At 35.6% G+C, this 19,085-nt stretch overlaps 3 protein-coding genes across 3 annotated transcripts in view; 2 read left to right on the top strand and 1 right to left on the bottom strand.

Annotated features, from left to right (window-relative positions):
* Positions 1 to 318: 318 nt before the first annotated feature.
* LOC21393537 (probable serine/threonine-protein kinase At1g54610) lies at positions 319 to 5,465 on the top strand. The gene is made up of 8 exons (XM_010099057.2): positions 319 to 616; positions 1,020 to 1,438; positions 1,928 to 2,212; positions 2,326 to 2,643; positions 3,503 to 3,730; positions 4,244 to 4,344; positions 4,509 to 4,626; positions 4,734 to 5,465. Exons 2-8 carry the CDS (start codon positions 1,055 to 1,057, stop codon positions 5,043 to 5,045), a joined length of 1,746 nt encoding a protein of 581 aa, XP_010097359.1. The 5' UTR covers positions 319 to 616; positions 1,020 to 1,054; the 3' UTR covers positions 5,046 to 5,465.
* Positions 5,466 to 6,384: 919 nt separating this feature from the next.
* On the top strand, positions 6,385 to 14,009 carry LOC21393536 (protein HASTY 1). The gene is made up of 22 exons (XM_010099056.2): positions 6,385 to 6,689; positions 7,482 to 7,583; positions 7,889 to 8,032; positions 8,116 to 8,193; positions 8,286 to 8,355; positions 8,512 to 8,582; positions 8,662 to 8,825; positions 8,922 to 8,993; positions 9,105 to 9,342; positions 9,550 to 9,612; positions 9,716 to 10,003; positions 10,288 to 10,398; positions 10,529 to 10,655; positions 10,737 to 10,906; positions 11,005 to 11,106; positions 11,239 to 11,342; positions 11,427 to 11,721; positions 11,834 to 12,078; positions 12,396 to 12,899; positions 12,998 to 13,292; positions 13,407 to 13,590; positions 13,712 to 14,009. Exons 1-22 carry the CDS (start codon positions 6,576 to 6,578, stop codon positions 13,792 to 13,794), a joined length of 3,624 nt encoding a protein of 1,207 aa, XP_010097358.1. The 5' UTR covers positions 6,385 to 6,575; the 3' UTR covers positions 13,795 to 14,009.
* A 2,827-nt stretch (positions 14,010 to 16,836) lies between these two features.
* LOC21393535 (translation initiation factor eIF-2B subunit epsilon) overlaps positions 16,837 to 19,085 on the bottom strand; it is a 7,624-nt gene continuing 5,375 nt past the window's right edge. Inside the window, exons 9-15 of the mRNA XM_010099055.2 lie at positions 18,790 to 19,041; positions 18,622 to 18,698; positions 18,193 to 18,284; positions 17,864 to 17,946; positions 17,679 to 17,750; positions 17,328 to 17,453; positions 16,837 to 17,196 (exon numbers count right to left, since the gene is read on the bottom strand). Coding sequence (XP_010097357.1) covers positions 17,143 to 17,196; positions 17,328 to 17,453; positions 17,679 to 17,750; positions 17,864 to 17,946; positions 18,193 to 18,284; positions 18,622 to 18,698; positions 18,790 to 19,041 — 756 coding nt within the window. The 3' untranslated portion in view covers positions 16,837 to 17,142. The remainder of the gene's footprint in view (positions 17,197 to 17,327; positions 17,454 to 17,678; positions 17,751 to 17,863; positions 17,947 to 18,192; positions 18,285 to 18,621; positions 18,699 to 18,789; positions 19,042 to 19,085) is intronic.

The following is a 19,085-nucleotide window of genomic DNA, read 5'->3' as shown; positions in this document are numbered from 1 at the left end:
TCCTTTTTGCGGAAGAATTTCATGCGGTTTCGCTTATCAAATTTTTTTAAAAAATATATATATAAACGACGTGTCATTTTTCCTTAAACTACAACAAACCTTTAGACAACAAATGACAAATCATAGTATATAAAAGCAATAAATATAATAGTTTCCAGGGAATTTAAAGCAATACAAATTATGAAATCTATTGTAATCTACTTTGTGCCCACCAAATGCAAAAATAATAGATCGACACAAATGTGAGCGAAATAACGCTAAATAAAATATATAATTCCCATATTCAGACCCCAAAACATAAGAAATAAAAAAATTAAAAACCATATAAAAATTATAGAACAAGCAAGCAACTTGGAAGAGAGAGAGAGAGAGAGAAGGAAGTTGTGCTTGTTGTGGGGGTTTGACTTGCGAAATTGGAAGATCTGTTTTGCTGCTCCTTTTATTCGTCCTCTTGTCTGGAACCAGAAAAAGACGCCCCATCGTCCTAATTCCCAAACACCCAACAACACTTTTTCTCTTCAGCACACGCCTCACAAATTCACTGTCTCTTTCCTTCTTTCTCTTTCTTTCTCTAGCTCACGAATCTTATCAATCAACAAACACAGATTCAATCTCAGTAAGTCCACGCTTTTTTCTCCCACCTCCTTTCTATTTCTATCAATACATAGATATACATTTCATGTGCTGTAGATCACTAGCCTTTTTCTCTATCTCTCTAAAATTCTAGCAGTCTTATTCTCAATCACGTTTTACCCAGATCAATTCTTTGACTTTCAAGTCTGTCTTGAACAAACCCAGATCATTATTTCCTTTATTTTTTTTTTCTAATCATGGTTGTTAATTATATTTCTCTTCTTTATAGCAATTACTGGGTCTGGATTTCTAAATTCATGGATATATTAAAGCATGCCGGTTTCAGTGATTGAATTGATTTGTTGATGTGTTTTTGAAGCTCACTATTTGCAAATCAAACATAACATATTTATTTGAATTGGTGTTTTTTTTTATTTTTTTGGTAGTGATTAGTCTGAGAGATGAGGCTTAGATTGAAGAAATGGGTTGTGTGTTTGGGCGAGAGATATCATCATCATCAGGGACAGTCTCGGAGTCTAAGAGGAGGGATATAAGTGTAGAATCCACCACAAGAAAAGTAGATGAGGATTCAGTAGAGAAAGTCGAGAATAACAATGGTGTTGAGATTCTTGATGGTGGGACCCAGGCCCAGAAGGAGAAAAAGGGCGATGGGGTGCAGACTCAGAGGCCTCCAAAAGGAGAAAGAAGGAGGTCCAAGCCTAATCAAAGGCTGAGTAATGTGCCGAAGCATTCACGGGGTGAGCAGGCAGCTGCTGGTTGGCCCGCCTGGCTCACGGACACTTGTGGCGAGGCTCTCAGCGGGTGGATTCCGCGGAGGGCGGACACCTTCGAGAAGATTGATAAGGTGATTTTCCTTTTGTTTGCTTCTCTTTGTTGGAAAATGTATGTTTTATTGGTTTTTGTTGAATGATGTGGCAACAATGTTAATGGTTGTGGAATTGATCTCTTCAGTCAAAATGGTATGTTATATTGGTTTTGTTGAACGACATTCTATGATTGTGAAATTGATTCTGGGATGATGGTATATTCTTATGAACTGAAGAGGAAACGTGAGAAAGTCTATGTTATTTGAGATGCTTTTTTTTTCCCCCATGGTTTCTTTTTTTTCCTTAGTCCCAATACCTGTCATGAATTATGTGACAAGAACAGCAAGGCAACTCTGTCAATCTCAATGTTATGTCAGATAAGTATAATAAATATAATGGGCCGCGTAAATTAGAGGTGGAGGTTTCATGATGTATTTTAATATATGGATTTTCATTCATCCATAAATTTGATCCTTTTTTTATTTTCTTTCCTTTTAACTTTGTTTTTGTGTCTTCATGTATGTTAGATTGGATCAGGTACATACAGTAATGTTTACAAGGCTAAAGATATGTTGACGGGTAAAATTGTTGCTCTAAAGAAGGTTAGATTTGACAATTTGGAGCCCGAGAGTGTAAAATTTATGGCGAGAGAAATTCTGCTTTTGCGGAGACTGAATCATCCCAATGTTGTAAAGTTGGAGGGTTTGGTTACCTCGAGGATGTCATGTAGTTTGTATCTGGTGTTCGAGTACATGGAACATGATTTAGCTGGACTTGCCGCAAGCCCGGAAATTAAATTCACAGAGGCTCAGGTTAGCCTGACATTGTCTTCAAACATCAAGTACTAGTCACAATTGCTAGATGCATTGTTAGTTAACAGCAATTATACTGATCTTCTACTTATTTCACGTTTTCCACGATTTAGGTCAAATGTTATATGCATCAACTACTATCTGGTCTTGAACACTGTCACAATCGCCATGTGCTTCACCGCGACATTAAAGGATCGAATCTTCTTATTGATAATGAAGGAGTACTTAGGATTGCTGACTTTGGATTGGCTTCTTTCTTTGATCCGAACCACAAGCATCCCATGACTAGTCGAGTAGTGACTTTATGGTATCGACCTCCAGAGCTTCTTCTTGGGGCTACTGATTATGGTGTGGGTGTGGACCTGTGGAGTGCGGGTTGCATTTTGGCAGAGTTGCTGGCTGGGAAACCCATAATGCCTGGTCGTACAGAGGTACCAACTTAACTATCTTGCTTTGATTAAAAAAGATTCGTAGGTTTATCCCTTTGTCTTGCGGTTGCAATATGACAAGTCAAATTAAATAATTCAAACCTTTGGTAGTCTAGTAAAATATGGTTATACAAAATTTGAACGTTTATAATGCTAAGAAATAGAAGTAGGGAGAAGGGAATGCAACTGGCTTATGAAATGGTATGCATAAAGTGCACATAATGTTATAATTATAAATATGAAACTCTGGAGTTGCTTATATTCCTAAGCTCATATCGGTGAAAACAGAATACATGTTCATAAGAATTAAAAATAATAATAATAATAATAAATAAATAAAAAGATGAAGACTACATGGATGACTCTTGGGAAATTTTACCATGAAATTTTGCCTTGGAAATCAGTGGGAAGGAAGTCCACAATGAATTTCAATACTCGTGGGAACTTTAAAATCTCGATCTTGATAGATGTTTAGTATTGAGAATTACATTCTTTGAAATGGTCTTCCATGGAGTTAAAGTTGCACCAATCCAGTAAAAGAATCCAACAATCCATTTTTTATATATATACCTGCTGTGACTTGTGGACTGTGGAGTTTGTTTTCCCTCCTTAGTCATTATATTTCTCTTGCTGGTTCATTTTCATGACACTTTAATATTCAACATTTGGTTTGTCAAATGAGTGGAAGAGGTTTTGGACTAAAATGTTTTCTCTTTCATCTCCTTCTTATTCATTTGTAAGTTTGAGAATTTGTTCATAGCATTTTGAAGAAGACCTAGAATTCCTTGTTCTGTGCTGTCCATCATAAATTGTCCAACTGTTTATTATTCAAGCATTTATTGTTGCTTTTTTGGTTCCTTAGGTGGAGCAACTACATAAAATATACAAACTATGTGGTTCACCCTCTGATGAATACTGGAAAAAGGCAAAGCTGCCTAATGCAACCTTATTTAAGCCCCGAGAGCCATACAGAAGATGCATAAAAGAAACATTTAAAGATTTCCCGCCATCTTCACTCCCCCTTATTGAAACTCTTCTTGCAATTGATCCAGCAGAACGTAAGACAGCTACAGATGCTTTAAGAAGTGAGGTGAGTTCTGGCACTTGATGACCAAATTGTTTCAGTCTATATGTTTCCAGATACATTCTATTTTATCACCTTCAAATAAATTTGATGCCTTGCACATGAAAATTAATGTACGAGAATCATCTTGAGTTCACCGGTAAATTTCTGACTTGTCATGATAATCACTTCAGGAAAAAGTTGTAACGAGTGCTAGCATAACTTTGAAATGATACCAATTGAAGTTGAAGTTTTAGAGTCACTGTTCCTGGTGGCTCATTATTATTTGTCATGAGTGTTAGCTATAGTAGTCTGCTCCCCGACTCCATCACCGTATTCAAAATCATTTAGTAGCCGTAGCTCTTAGATTGAGGTCCATGATTGTATTGGTGATTGTCATGCAAAGTAGATGATTTACCAACTTAGTAGTTGAGTGCATACACCACTGATACCTTCTTTTCAGAGATTACAAATGTTGAAATTTCGTTTTGGAGAACATGAAAATATTCTTTGTTTTGTTCCTTCTTTCCGCATTTGCAGTTCTTCACAACAGAGCCTTATGCTTGTGAACCTTCTAGCCTTCCAAAGTATCCACCAACGAAGGAAATAGATGCTAAACGTAGGGATGACGAAGCTAGAAGGTATTAGTAATTGGAACTTTGCCTTTATATCCTTTTCTGGTTTTTAATAAATTCATTCACACTGTTTATTGCGCAAGGTTCAACTAGTTTAATTTTCCACTAAAAGGAGTTTTCTCATAAATAACATATCATCTATATCAAACATCATCTGCGTGGTCATGCAGACTAAGAGCTGCTAGTAAAGCCCAGGCTGAAAACACAAAGAAATCACGATCACGTGATCGTGCTGTCAGAGCTGTCCCCGCCCCAGAGGCCAATGCCGAGCTTCAAGCTAATATTGATGTATGTGATAATGTTGCTTCTCTGGGTCACCATAATCCTATAATTTTGGTACTTTCATTAACACAACACCAGTGAAAAATGATGAGTAACGTTTTCCTCTTAAACAGAGGCGGCGTCTGATTACGCATGCAAACGCAAAGAGCAAAAGCGAAAAGTTTCCTCCACCACACCAGGATGGGGCAGTTGGCTTTCCTTTGGGATCTTCACATCACATTGATCCCACCATTGTTCCTTCTGATGTCCCTTACAGTTCCTCGTTCACTTACTCGAAAGGACCAGTTCAAACTTGGTCAGGTCCATTGGTAGACTCGACTGGGGTTGGCGCACCAAGACGGAAGAAGCATACTGCAGGTCAATCTGGGGCTCACAAAGATAAACATGACGATGCTCGGGTTAAAGGAAAGAGGGCCGTGGCTTAGACTCATACCTTGCAGACGTTGAGAATCTCATTTTTGGTCTTTTGGATGCCTCTGCTGAGTTTACTGTGGGGAGTTAATTGGTACTTGTTGCTAGTTGCAATGAGTCAAATCATCACAGCTTCTCACAGGAGAGCCCGAGAGTGTAATCTTTTCGCCAAAAAGTGTAGGGTCAAAAACAATTTTTCTATTTTTACCCCTTTTTTTGTCTTTCATAGTTCCTTCTTTTTTACCTCTCTCCCTCATCTCAAAGAAAATTCTTTTTTTGCTCAATTTGTTGGATGTTGAGACTGTGCCTCTAATATGTATATCTTGATTCTTTGGGGATTGTGGTATTGAAAACTATAACACTTCTCTGAAAATAGTGAAGGTATTTTATATGTGTTGGAGAAGCTCCTTCATGCTTCCTTTATTTTGTTTAAATCTGCTTTCGTTGGCTTTTAAGCCAATTGCCAAATATGGCAGAATATTGGTTTTTTTTTTCCTTGACAACTTTGCTTTTTTGGTACAATTGGGAAAATTAAAGAGGTTAGGATTGATTCTTTTTTTGGATTTGGAAACAATGTAATAGATTGATTTTTTTTTTTTTTTGAAAATGTACTGGTTGGTTTATTCGCGCTGAATTTGTCTTATTCATCCTTTTTGTCAATTTTATTGTCGTTTTATGCTGTTTTGTGGTTGTAATATTTCGCATACGACAATAACTATCTTCTCCTTGGCAAGATTAGCAAGGCCTTAAACTTGTATTTTGAAAAAATGAAAATCCGAATGCAAGTTGAACCAAGCTCTTGATTTTGGTCATGAATCTTACAAACTATTTACTAAAAAGTTGATAGAATAGTAATTGGATAAATCTTCATTTACATGTGAAAAAGCAATAATAATTTTTTTAAAAAAAGGTATTATCCAAAATAAGAATTTTTACGAAGGCTTAACAAAAACAACGAGCTATTTTTTAAATCAAAGATGCCACGTGTATCAACAGACGAGTGCCGAACATAATTAACTTTTGTATGGAACATAATTATTGGATGGCAATAAATATAATAATATTATTCCCCTCAAAACATGAAGTGGAAAAAATAATATTTTAGTGAACATTACGCGCAAAAAGAGCAAACTACTTCCCTTGAAGGGCAAGGCATAAGAAAAAATAAATCTTTTATTTATCTAAGAAATTTTAACACAATTATTAGGAAATATTTTTTTTCCTTATTATTAGGCTCTCTGTTATTTATTGGAAATAAAAATACAAAAAAGAACAAAAAAAAAAGATGATGGTAGTGAATTGAATAAGAATAGACAAGTTTGGAGGGTAAGCTTGCAAAAACTCAGACTTGAACCCCAAACATAAGCAACGGAGAACTACTTTTGTACTCTCACTTTGTCTGTCTCAATTCTCTCTCAAAATCTTTCTTCGTCTCCGACTCTACTTTTTAATTACTCTCTTTCTCTCTCTCTCTCTCTCTCTCTCTCTCTCTCTCTCTCTTGTTCCAGAAACGATATCTAGAAGAAACCCTAGATTGAGTAACAATGGAAGAGAGCGCCAACGACGCCACCAACAATGCCGCCCGAGCCATTGCCGTAGCCCTCGACTGGACCTCTACTCCCGACGCTCGAAAAGCCGCCGTCTCTTACCTTGAATCCGTACTCTCTCTCTTTCTCTCTCTCTAATAGTTTTCTCTCACTGTATAAACTTCATTGCTCTGTGGATTGTTTATTCTTGAAAAAGTTGAAAATTGAGTGAAGTTTTTATTGGCTCTGCTGCGTTTTGTTTAGTTTAGTTGAGTTTCGTGATTCGTGTATCGGTGATTCTACTCCTTGCTTTTCAGTTAAAATTGACGGTTACTGGTACAATGAATATGCGTTGGGTTGTCTGGTGTTCTGATCGTTTTTTGGGTTATGGTTGTGAATGTTTTGGTTTATTATTCGCTTCCAAAATGCATAGTGCTTAGAAAAAATCTTACGAAAAGCTCTTTTTTTTTTTTTTTTAAATGGTGAACTTGGAAATCAACTTTTCTTTTCACTAGAGGGTTTGGTTCGTAGAAATTGGCAACAGTAGAAAGATTTCTTATTTAATTATTTTTCAGGAGGAACTATAACAAAGTCAGGAATGAGCTTATTATTGCTCTAATTCGGTTAAGAAATGACTACGATGGGTTTTTTGACACACTTTTTTTTTCCCCCATGCCATCGTCTTCTCTGTTGGAAAATTTTATGATGAACTGAATTCATAACATTTACCTTCAGCAAGAATTTATGGATGAGGCTTGTGATTTCTCTTGTTAAATGTAGTACTCTAGATTGACATGTATACTCTACAAGCCTGTTCAATTGTAAGATTATGGTCTCATTTTGCAATCTGGATTATAATTTGAATTTTACTTGGCTGTTTCTAGTTTGTATTGTTTTTGTTAACTGGTGTTTAATTTCTTGTAGATAAAAGGAGGAGATGTGAGATTTTTGGCCAACACATCATTCCTATTAGTGAAAAAGGACTGGTCTTCAGAAATTCGCTTGCATGCATTCAAAATGTTGCAGGTATGTGCCTGGATAAAGTAAAAAGGGAAACCTTTATGTGCGGACAACAAGAAAGAATTTCTAGAAGGAATTTAGAATAAGCTGTACTAAGAAAAATGAAAATTACTGTCACTGTGTCATTTGCCTAGGGAAAAAGCCGCTAAAACCTAGACCTAATCAATGTCAATGTGATAAATCAACCCAAGTAGTCAAATACTATGGTTTCCCTTTTCAAACCCACAATGATCATTAGCTTCTAGCTCTGTAAACGTTTGAAATCTTCTTTATTTGGAGTTCATGAATGCAACATATGTGTCTTTCTGCAGCATTTGGTTCGGCTACGGTGGGAGGAACTAAGCTCTGAAGAACATAGGAATTTCGCAAATGTTGCTCTTGAGTTGATGTCAGATATGGCAAATCCTTGTGAGGAATGGGCTTTAAAGAGTCAGACGGCAGCCCTTGTTGCTGAGGTTTGCATAACTCCTGTTAAAATTTTGTTTCATCCCGTCAGTTCTCATGTTTACCTTGGAATGCGCTGTTTCTTGTGTTACAGATAGTCAGAAGAGAAGTGCTCCTATGGCAAGAACTGTTTCCTTCTCTAGTGCCCATCTCCAGCCAGGGTCCTATTCAAGTACTTCTCTTTTCTTATTTGCAAGTTGCAACAATTAGTTCATCTAATATGTCGATGCGATGATTACATTGTGTTTTTCCTTTTTGAACTAGGCTGAGTTGGTGTCAATGATGCTGAGGTGGCTTCCTGAAGATATTACTGTCCATAATGAAGATTTGGAAGGTTTATCATGAAACGCCGTGCTGTACTTTTTTTCCCCCCTTTGTGTCCATGTCTTTTACAGAGAATAGGGCTAGATGCCTATTTTTGAGTATATGATGCTTTCTCATCTGGATTCAAATGATGTATGCCTCTGAGTCTAATTGATGTTTGACACAGGTGATAGACGAAGACTACTGCTACGTGGGCTTACTCTATCTTTGCCTGAAATTTTGCCTCTATTATACACGGTATGCCTCAATCGCTACTTTTTTTATTTGGTGGAAGTGTTAGTCTGTGCTCTGTTTTAACGTTTGATTTGTCCTGCAGTTACTAGAAAGGCATTTTGGAGCTGCACTAAATGAAGCAGGCAAACAACAATTGGACATCGCAAAACAACATGCAGCCACAGTTACAGCCACGTTGAATGCTATTAACGCGTATGCTGAATGGGCTCCATTACCTGATCTTGCTAAATATGGTATAATTCATGGGTATGACTTCCTTCATTGAAGTTTGTATAGGACATTATTTGACACTGGCACTTTTTTATTTCTCATTCCATCTCTTTTGCTTATGCCCGTGAACAGGTGTGGTTTCTTGCTTTCTTCTCCTGACTTTCGTCTTCATGCTTGTGAATTTTTTAAACTTGTCTCCCCAAGGTCAGCATTTTAGTTTTCTATTTTTCAATGCTATTACCATAAAATATACATCTTTCTTTTCTTTTAAGACTTGGCCGTGCTAATTAAGTTATTTTGAATCAAATTCTTCAGGAAGAGACCTAGCGATGACTCTGCTTCTGAATTTAATTCTGCAATGACCAGTATCTTTCATATGTTAATGAATGTTGCCAAAGAATTCTTGTACAGATCCGCTTCCAATGCCGGGGCTGTTGAGGAAAGTGAGATTGAGTTTGTGGAGTACATCTGTGAGAGTATGGTGTCTTTGGGTTCTTCAAACTTGCAATGTATTTCTGGTGATATCACTGTGCTACCTCTTTATTTAGAGCAGGTAGTAAAAGTACCGATGAGTACCCATCCACCTATACACATTCTAATAGTTCTTTGTTTGCAATGGGAGTAATATGTAGTCTCTCAGACATTATGCATATATCAGCTATTTTTAAAATAAAGAACTTGAGTAATTGAACTATCAGAATATCCATGAAATCATTTAAGAATGCAATATAACTACGTTATTTATTTATTTATTTTGCAGATGCTAGGGTTGTTTCAGCATTTTAAGCTGGCACTTCATTATCAATCTCTGCTCTTCTGGCTGGTATAAAGAAGATTTCTTTTTCTATTCTGACAAGGTGTCAGTAATTGAAGCAATGTCATACCCTGCTATCTTTTCACTCTTCAATGTTCTTGTTCTTGTGTAGGCACTAATGAGAGACTTAATGTCAAAGTCAAAGACTGTTGTGCATTCATCTGGGGAGGGATTAGCTGTTAAAGTGAGCTTTGGTCCTACCCAGGTTGATAATGAAAAGCTAAAGATCTTAAGTCTTGTGAATGATGGTATATGTAGTGCGATTCTGGATACTTCTTTCCAGCGTGTGCTTAAGAAAGAGAAGGTTCCTCGTGGAATGGCACTTTCTTTGGGGTCTTTGGAGTTGTGGAGTGATGATGTTGAGGGCAAGGGTGATTTTGGCCAGTACCGGTCGAAGCTGGTACAAAATTCTTTTTTACATCTTCTTTCACATAGTTTTGGCCTATAAATGTTGATATGGATGGGCGGGGTAGTTTTTCTTGACTTATGGTGATAACTTCAATTTAGACAGAGTTATGAGAATAGAATAATATCTACTCATTTTTCTCCGAGAGGATTATTTTGTTTATCATGAGTTGAGATAAGTTTTTGAATTTCAGTTGAACAAGTCAAGAGAACAACTAACTATCTACTTTAGATCCGGACTTTTACGTTTTTATCCACTAATACATGATCTAAATGCAGTTAGAATTGATCAAGTTTTTTGCTTCCTACAAGCCCCTTATAGCTGGTGCTAAGGTTTGTGAAAGGATCGATGCAATCGTCAAAAGCCTCTTGCTTTCTTCTAATTCTCAGGTTTGTTTACTGATACTTCCATTTTTTGGTTTGCTATCTTTGGAGTTGAGTGATTTGGTTTAATTATTGATTTATTTCAGAAATAATGGTCTTTTTTTTTTTCCTTCCATTCTTCTTTTCCCATTTCAAGGAATTAGCTGTCATGGAAAGCATGCAATTGGCTCTGGAAAATGTTGTAAGCACAATTTTTGATGGGTCAAATGAAGTTGTTGGTGGGAGTTCTGAAGTTCAACTTGCACTGGGAAAAACATTTGAAGGTTTTTACCAGATTATTTTTTTATAGTTTTTTTGTTTTCACTGTGGACTCCGAAAGCAATTGCTGGTTACTTTTCTTGAAGGGTTGCTCCAGCAGCTTCTTTCTTTGAAGTGGACTGAGCCAGCTTTTGTGGAAGTACTTGGACATTATTTGGAAGCATTGGGTCCCTTTTTGAAGTATTTCCCAGATGCAGTTGGGAGTGTTATCAATAAATTGTTCGAACTTCTAACCTCACTTCCTTTTATTGTTAAGGTGACTCTTGATTCAGTTTATTTTCACTCTAATTTTTCACAACATATTGAAAAACCTAACTACTAGGCATGTTGTTTAAATATGTTATTGCTCGTTAGGATCCTTCTACAAATAGTGCTCGTCATGCAAGGTTGCAAATTTGTACGTCATTTATTCGTATTGCCAAAGCTGCTGACAAAAGTGTTCTGCCTCACATGAAGGTGATTACTTTTCTGTACGATTTTCTCCTGGTTTGTGAGAGGAGCCGAATTTGTATCTTTTTAAAGTTTCTCCAACTAAATACGAGAGATATTAATTTCTTTATTCAATTTCTCATGTGGTTTGTTACATAGGGCATAGCAGATACCATGGCATATTTACAAAGAGAAGGTTGTTTGCTTCGGGGTGAACACAATCTTCTAGGTGAAGCATTTCTTGTCATGGCTTCATCGGCAGGGTAAAAATTTGCTTTCTAGGTTTACCTTATATTTTGATTCTCATGCAACCAACTTACTTTTTGAACTGTCTACCCATGATACAGGGTTCAACAACAACAAGAAGTTTTGGCCTGGTTATTGGAACCTTTGAGCCAACAATGGATGCAGCAGGAGTGGCAAAACAACTATTTGTCTGAACCGTTAGGTCTAGTTCAGCTGTGCTTTGAGACACCAACTATGTGGTCAATTTTCCATACAGTTACCTTTTTTGAGAAGGCACTTAAGAGAAGTGGAACAAGAAAACCCCAGGCAAACTTGCAGAACAGCTCAAGAGCAACTTCCACTCACTTGCATCCAATGGCTTCTCATCTATCATGGATGCTGCCTCCTCTGCTAAAAGTACGCATGTTCATTCACTAATTAATCGTGCTAAGTTTCCTACTTTATATCTCTTCTTAAACATGGTACATTTAGGGTCGTATTAATGTTCTCATGCAATTTTTAAATGCAGCTGCTCCGTGCAATACACTCCCTTTGGTCTCCATCTATATCTCAGAACCTACCTGTAGAAGTAAAAGCTGCCATGATGATGAGCGATGTTGAGAGATACAGTCTTCTCGGGGAAGGAAACCCTAAATTGTCAAAGGCTGCATTAACTTTCACTGATGGATCCCAGATAAGCATGAGTAAGGAAGGGATTACAGAGCCAAATGAAACTAATATAAGAAATTGGTTGAAAGGAATCAGAGACAGTGGGTATGTCTGCAAAGGCTGTACTTTGTTGTTTCAGACATATTTTACTTCTTTCTTTTTCATGAATTCATAGAAGCTTGGAAAATACTAGAAGACTAGAGAATGGAAAAAGGGAAAATGATCTTGCTGAAAATAGAATTGAGGGACAGGCACAGTTATTTTTTAGCAATGACGGATAAAAAAATAAATAAATTAAATTAAAAGCCTTTTGGAGAGAAATTGTTTTAACAGAAACCATACTTCCTCCTGTGAAAATTTTAGAAGCTTTGCAAATGTTAATTTCAAGGCACAAATTTTTCAATGGTGAATTGTGATTTTAGGTACAATGTACTGGGCTTATCAACTACTATTGGCGATTCGTTTTTCAAATGTCTGGATATACATTCAATTGCTTTAGCCCTGGTGGAGAACATACAATCAATGGAGTTCAGGCATTTAAGGCAGCTTATTCACTCAGTTTTTATTCCTTTAGTTAAAAATTGCCCTCAAGAAGTGTGGGATATATGGCTGGAAAAGCTTTTGCACCCGTTATTTTTACACTCTCAGCAAGCTCTTAGCTGCTCCTGGTCTGGTCTTCTACATGAAGGCAGAGCGAAGGTTCCAGATGCCCATGGCATATTTGCTGGGTCTGACTTGAAAGTGGAAGTAATAGAGGAAAAGCTACTTAGAGATCTAACTAGGGAGGTTTGTGCACTTCTCGCTGTTATAGCTTCACCGCAGCTGAATACCGGCCTTCCTTCCTTGGAGCATTCTGGACATGTCACTCGTGTTGACTTATCTGCACTCAAAGACTTGGATGCATTTGCATCTGGCTCAATGGTTGGGTATGTGTAGCGTGCAATGCTTCTTGGTTACATCTCCGAATTTGATTATATTTGTTTATCAATATATTTCGTTTTCCTGAAATGTGCTCTGTTGGCAGTTTCCTTTTGAAGCACAAAGGTCTGGCCCTTCCAGCCTTGCAGATTTGTCTAGAAGCTTTTGCATGGACAGATGGTGAAGCTGTGACCAAAGTTTCTTCTTTTTGTGCTGCTCTAGTTGTTTTAGCTGTAGTTACAAATAATGTGGAGCTCCGGGAATTTGTTGCGAAGGATCTGTTTTCTGCAATTATCCATGGTTTAGCGCTCGAGTCAAATGCAGTTATCAGTGCTGATCTTGTTGGTCTTTCTCGTGAAATATTCATCCATCTTTGCGAAAGAGATCCAGCTCCGAGACAGGTGCATTGTCATCCTTCATTCTTCTCAATATCTTTGCTTATGATTAGTGGATTCTACATTCAAGGACCGCGTAAACATTGTTGATCTAAGTATTTGCTTCTCTTGTTTTCCCAGGTTTTGCTTTCACTCCCTTCTATCACGCATAATGATTTACGTGCTTTTGAAGAGGCTTTGACGAAGACATCCAGTAGCAAAGAACAAAAACAACATATGAAAAGCTTGCTCTTATTAGCTACGGGGAACAAGTTAAGAGCACTTGCTGCTCAAAAGAGCGTAAATGTCATAACAAACGTTACTGGTCAGCGCTTTGATTTCGTCGTCATCTCGCATTCCTATTCTTTTCCTGAATTTTTGTGCTGTTGAGTTGTTCCACTCTTGTAATATCTAATGAACTAGCCTGTTTGGACTTCTACTTTCAGCAAGGCCGCGCGGAACAGTCAATGCTCCGGCTGAAACCAGGGCAGACGATGGGGAGACTGTTGGACTGGCGGCCATATTGTGATGGATTTGTTCTGATTTGTTGTACAGAAAATGAGGTTAACCTAGTGAAGAAAAACCCTGTTTGTGGGTAACATACATAGATAGTTGAGGCGCATTATTTTTTGGCGTTTAGGCGTGCTGACGCTATAAAGGAATAAAACCATGGATGCCGAGCTTGTCCTCTTGATATTTGTTTTTGTATAAAGAATATTTTATATGAATATTGATTTACTGTCATGTTTGAAACTTTTTTCCTCGTAAATTACAAAATTTCCTCTCAACCATAGCCCTTGTGGTAATGTGCCCTCAATTTTTATAAACGTATCATTCGTTTGCCTAATTTATGAAACATAGACGGAAAAAAACTCCTCTTTAAGATTTTTAGTAGAAATTTAACTTGTTAAGGACCTTAAGAATATTGATTTACAAGCTACATCTTAAAACTTTTAACCAATTTCCTTAGCGAGGTTAACTTCTTAATACATTTCCAAATTACGGATATGGTGATTTTTCCTTTTTAAGAAGCATCAACTGAAAAAGATCAACGAGTACTTTCTTCTCTTCAGAAAGAAGGGAAAACGCTCCAAATATGAATCAATGCCCTGTTTTAAGTACGCTACAATCAAACAAGTAACACAATATAGTGATAAGTGATGTGTGATGCTATTATGTCGTAAAGTTTCAAAACATGACGTGTTTTATTTTCAAATTAAACATGACATGCTTGTTGTTTGGAAATTTTTGTTTTTTATTTTCCATTTCCTAAATGCATGGATTTAAACGAAAATAATAAAACTCAAGAACGACAGCCGATCTGAACAACAAGAATAAACATCTAAAAAAGTTGAACCTAAAAAAAAAAAAGAGAACAACAACAAGTCAACAACTAAAGAATAACAACCGAGAAAAGGACCAAAAAAAAACCAGAAATAGTAGGAAATAGGCCAATATGAAAAGCTTAAGAAAGTATATATGCTAATTTTTAGTTATAGAAATTAATAGACCATAACTTGTCAAGTTATGATTCATAATCAGATAAGTTATGGACAAACTTGTCAAGTTATGGTTCATAGTCAGACAAATTATGGACAAAAACCATGAATTATGGACAATAACTTATCAAGTTATGGTTCATAATCAGACAAGTTATTGACGAAAACAGTAATTTGGCCTATTTATTAACTTATGTAAACTATTGGCCTATTAATTTTAATTCATCTCAAGTCTTGGCCTATTTTTTTCTTTCTTCCAAAAAAAACAGGAATGAGGGTTTGACACATAAGAACGACAACGAATAAGAAAACGTCACCACAACAAAAAATGACACTATTAAAAGACTAGAAAATGAGAACGGCGTCAAATAAAAAAGATCCAGAGGAATAAGGACATTAAAAATATGTCGAGTATTACAATTTGAAAATCGATATAGATTAGAGATAAATGACAAGAATGAGGAAATGAACTCCACAGAGAAAACGACAACAGATAATTAAACTCCAGAGGAATAAGGACATTAAAAATATGTCGAGTATTACAATTTAAAAATCAATATAGATTAGAAATAAATGATAAGAATGAGGAAATGAACTCTACAGAGAAAACGACAACAAATAATTAAACAACAGCTACATTATAATACGTGACCTACAAAATGGAAGCGACAATGAAAGTAAAGTTAACATATCAAAAAGAGATAATACACATATATATAGAAAGCACAATGAGATTCATGTAGCTTATCTCTTAATTTCCCTAAAGTCATAGTCAAATTATTATTTTTTTTTTAGTGATTTTGTTTTGCCTTTTTTGTTGTATTATTTAGTGATTGTTTTTATTTCTTCTGTTTTATACATTTATTTGCCTTTTCATTTTACTTTTATCCAAAATATTTTAAATTTAAAATTTTTATTCTAATTTTTTCTGAGGGAATAATTTTTTTCATGTATATATCAACTTAATTAATTTTTATAATCCACTAAAATATGTTTGACAAATATGATAAATACATTGTTTTTCTAATCGTTACATTGAAATAATGTTTTCCATGATATACTTTATTGAAACAACTTTTCGCAAACTTGCTCTCGTTCAAGTTTTTTTTTTTTTTTTTTTTCCAAAATAAACCGTTATAAAATATTAATTTTACATAACCGTCTTTTTATTGTAGCTCTCTTAAATATTGTTTTCTTATACCTCCTGATTAGTTTGCTGTTTAACTTGTCTTAAGCAAAACCTATCCTGATTTAATACGGCGTGCTTTTTTATGCTTAAGTAATATATTGTTGAAACACACGTATTTTGGTACATTTATTTTTGTAAAATCATATATTTTTAAACGTGAACGAACTATACACACATGTTTAAACTAGTGAAATAAAGCCATTTTCAATGCAATTACTAATGTCAATTGTATATATAACATCAAAAAAGATGATATGATATTTATTTGTGCTCGAATACATAACGTCATTTGAAATATTAAATATACTTTTTCTCATAATCATTAAGTTTTAAAAGTTATAAAAGTAAATTTTTATTTTTAAAATAATTAAAAAATGTAAAAGTTGCATTGATTACATAAAAATAAAATAAATATTTCAACTAATAACAATTAAATGCTAAATTTTTTATATGCTATACTTAATGAGAAATTTACCACAAAATATAACATATAGAAAATTTAGTACAATAAATAACATTACATTGAAGTATTTTTTACACTCAACTAAATTTATAATTGACACAAATTAAAATATTGTGTTAGAGATGCTCTAAATAAAAGAATAAGGAAGAAATGAAAAATGGCATGAAAACGAAAAGATCATCGAAAGATTGAAACCACAATAAAAGTGAAAAACGACAAATACGAGAAGAAAATCATAAAGGGACAAAATAAGGGTTGTATCCGCCTCCTCCTAATACATAAAACAAAGGACCACGTATTTTCCGAAAACAAAAATAAAGACGTTACAGGCTTTTAGCATGTCCAAGAGCAACTTATTTCCAACGACAATTTAATACGATCCAGAGTAGAACAGTTGTCAATAAATCCTCGTAACGAAATCCATCCATTCCATCTGTGAGATAGGAGGTTAGTCTTAGAAGACATCGCGTTTACAATTCAATTTGAAGAAAAATAAAATTTTATTAAAAATATGAGGCTACAAAAAGGGAAAAAAACTAAGAAAAAAAAAATCGAGATCTTTCGCATCTAAAAAAATCACCGGGAAAAATATGTTGGAACAAGGAAGTTCAATTTTTACAAGTTCCCCAGTATCATTCTTTCAAATGGGGAGCCCCATTAGACAGTATTTTTCCCATCGTAAAATGTGGAGACATACAAAATTTGTACATAAATGAGGCCTGTGAATCAACCACTTTCCTCCTCTTTGTCGTCGTCCTCTTCCGGTGCCTCCCTCAGCCACTAAAAAAGACAAAACAAGTTGCTATGAACTAGAAGAAGAAATGATTGCAGAGAAGATGGGAGACGTATGCCAGTTTCAGGTGAGCAAAAAGCAAAAGGCTGGCTTCAAATAGAGTGAATAATAAACTTACTTGGATGAACTTTTCGGCCTGCTTAACAAAAACTTTGTCCAACTCGTCTGCATCTTTCTTTTCATCATCCCACCTTAAAATAGCATCTTCTTGTAGAACTTCTTGGTCATACAAATGCGACATTATCTGAGATATATAATCAATTATCAGAACATAAATTGAAATCGTGAAAACTAAGCAAGACAGCAAGCATTTTGAAGTAAATTCACACAGAAACACATTTTATAATTAATGAAAAAGTAAATAAATAACTGCTGGGAAAAACCTCGTGGAAAGTATTTTCGTTTATGAAAGATGATGGATGAATAACTACAAAATACTCTCAGTATGACAGTGTCACAGTAGATGTACCTTTGTGAACAATGGAGCGAATTCCTTGGCAGACTCCAGACACATTTCTTCAAATTTAAGTATTACCTCAATCTGTCAAATTTCCCCAAAAGGAAAAACCATTATTAGGCAGTATAATGATGACCGTCAAAACCACCATGGAATTAGTATGATTTTACAGCGATGAATGAGAAACAAGTACAGACCTCCTCATCTATATCTGCCAGGTAATACTTCAGGAGTTTCTTCCATTTTGTAACTACGTTAGTAGCATTTTGAAGCAATTCACCTAAGAAACAGATTATGGAAACATCAAGTTGGTGCAACTACTAACCATAGTGATGCAAGAGAAAGACCCATTGTACAGTGCAAACATAGAAGACCAAGAGTATTATTGTGCAAACAAGAAACGAATGTCGTGCAATAGGAATTCTGAATTTGATCTTTGTACTTTCAAGATTAAATATAAAAATAGGAAAACAGAAAAGAAAAAGAAGAGATGAAAACAGAGAAGGGCAAGCTCAAGAATGCTTACGAGCTGAATTATGTGGAGTTTCTAGAGCCAATTTCATCATTGAATAAAATAAAGCTCCTGCACAGTCTGCAGTTAACCTGTTGTATGACAACCTGCCATGCCGCCAAAAAGGTGATCAACAACTATTATCAAAAGTTAAGGTCAACATGTTATCTCAATAACGATTAGAATACATAATATGACACAATAGAGGGGTAATAAAGCAGAAAATCATATGACACAAATTTCAATCTCTATGAAAGAATTCGCGATTGCAGTGTGGGACAATGCTTTGATTGCCATGGAGTCCCACATGTGTTCTGTCACCTTTGTTTCTATTTTCCTTTTTTTGAATGCTAAAATTTACTTGAGATTCTTGAACAATTTAATCTTGCTTATAAGTACAAGTGACTACGAATGATAAATGATCAAGGTGCCGTGATGCCATACCTGAGTGAATTAACTTCTAAGACTACATGATCTACTGCAATATTTTCATGCACAGCTCTCAGAAATGTCGCTTCAACCTGCAAATAACAAAGAGTTTCCGACGGTTAGTTTGTCTAAATGTGCATTTCATTTTGTTTTACCACAAGCATTCCAGTCGATCATTTCCACCTCTTTTTCAAAGTAAATTGATTCATCCCTAGAGTCTTCAATATCGTCATCTTCTGAATAATTGGAATCACGTTTCAATTCTCCAGAAGGTGGCAGAATACTGCCATCTTGAGTTAACTCGAGATCATCATCTATTGCCTGTATCAACTCAGCAAGTTTATCTGCAGGAATGGGAGCAACAGAATGCCTCAATTCCTCATCATAGCCTCCTTCGCTAAATGGCCAAATATGACCAATGCCTCCAGAACCAAGCTGATCAACAAGAGTAACCACAGAGTTACTCAGTATTGTATGGG

This window comes from Morus notabilis, unplaced genomic scaffold (genome assembly GCF_000414095.1).
Source record: "Morus notabilis unplaced genomic scaffold, ASM41409v2 Scaffold724, whole genome shotgun sequence".
NCBI classification, from domain to species: Eukaryota; Viridiplantae; Streptophyta; class Magnoliopsida; order Rosales; family Moraceae; genus Morus; species Morus notabilis.
Note: the sequence above shows the minus strand (reverse complement) of the source record. Positions and strands in the feature narration are given on the sequence as shown.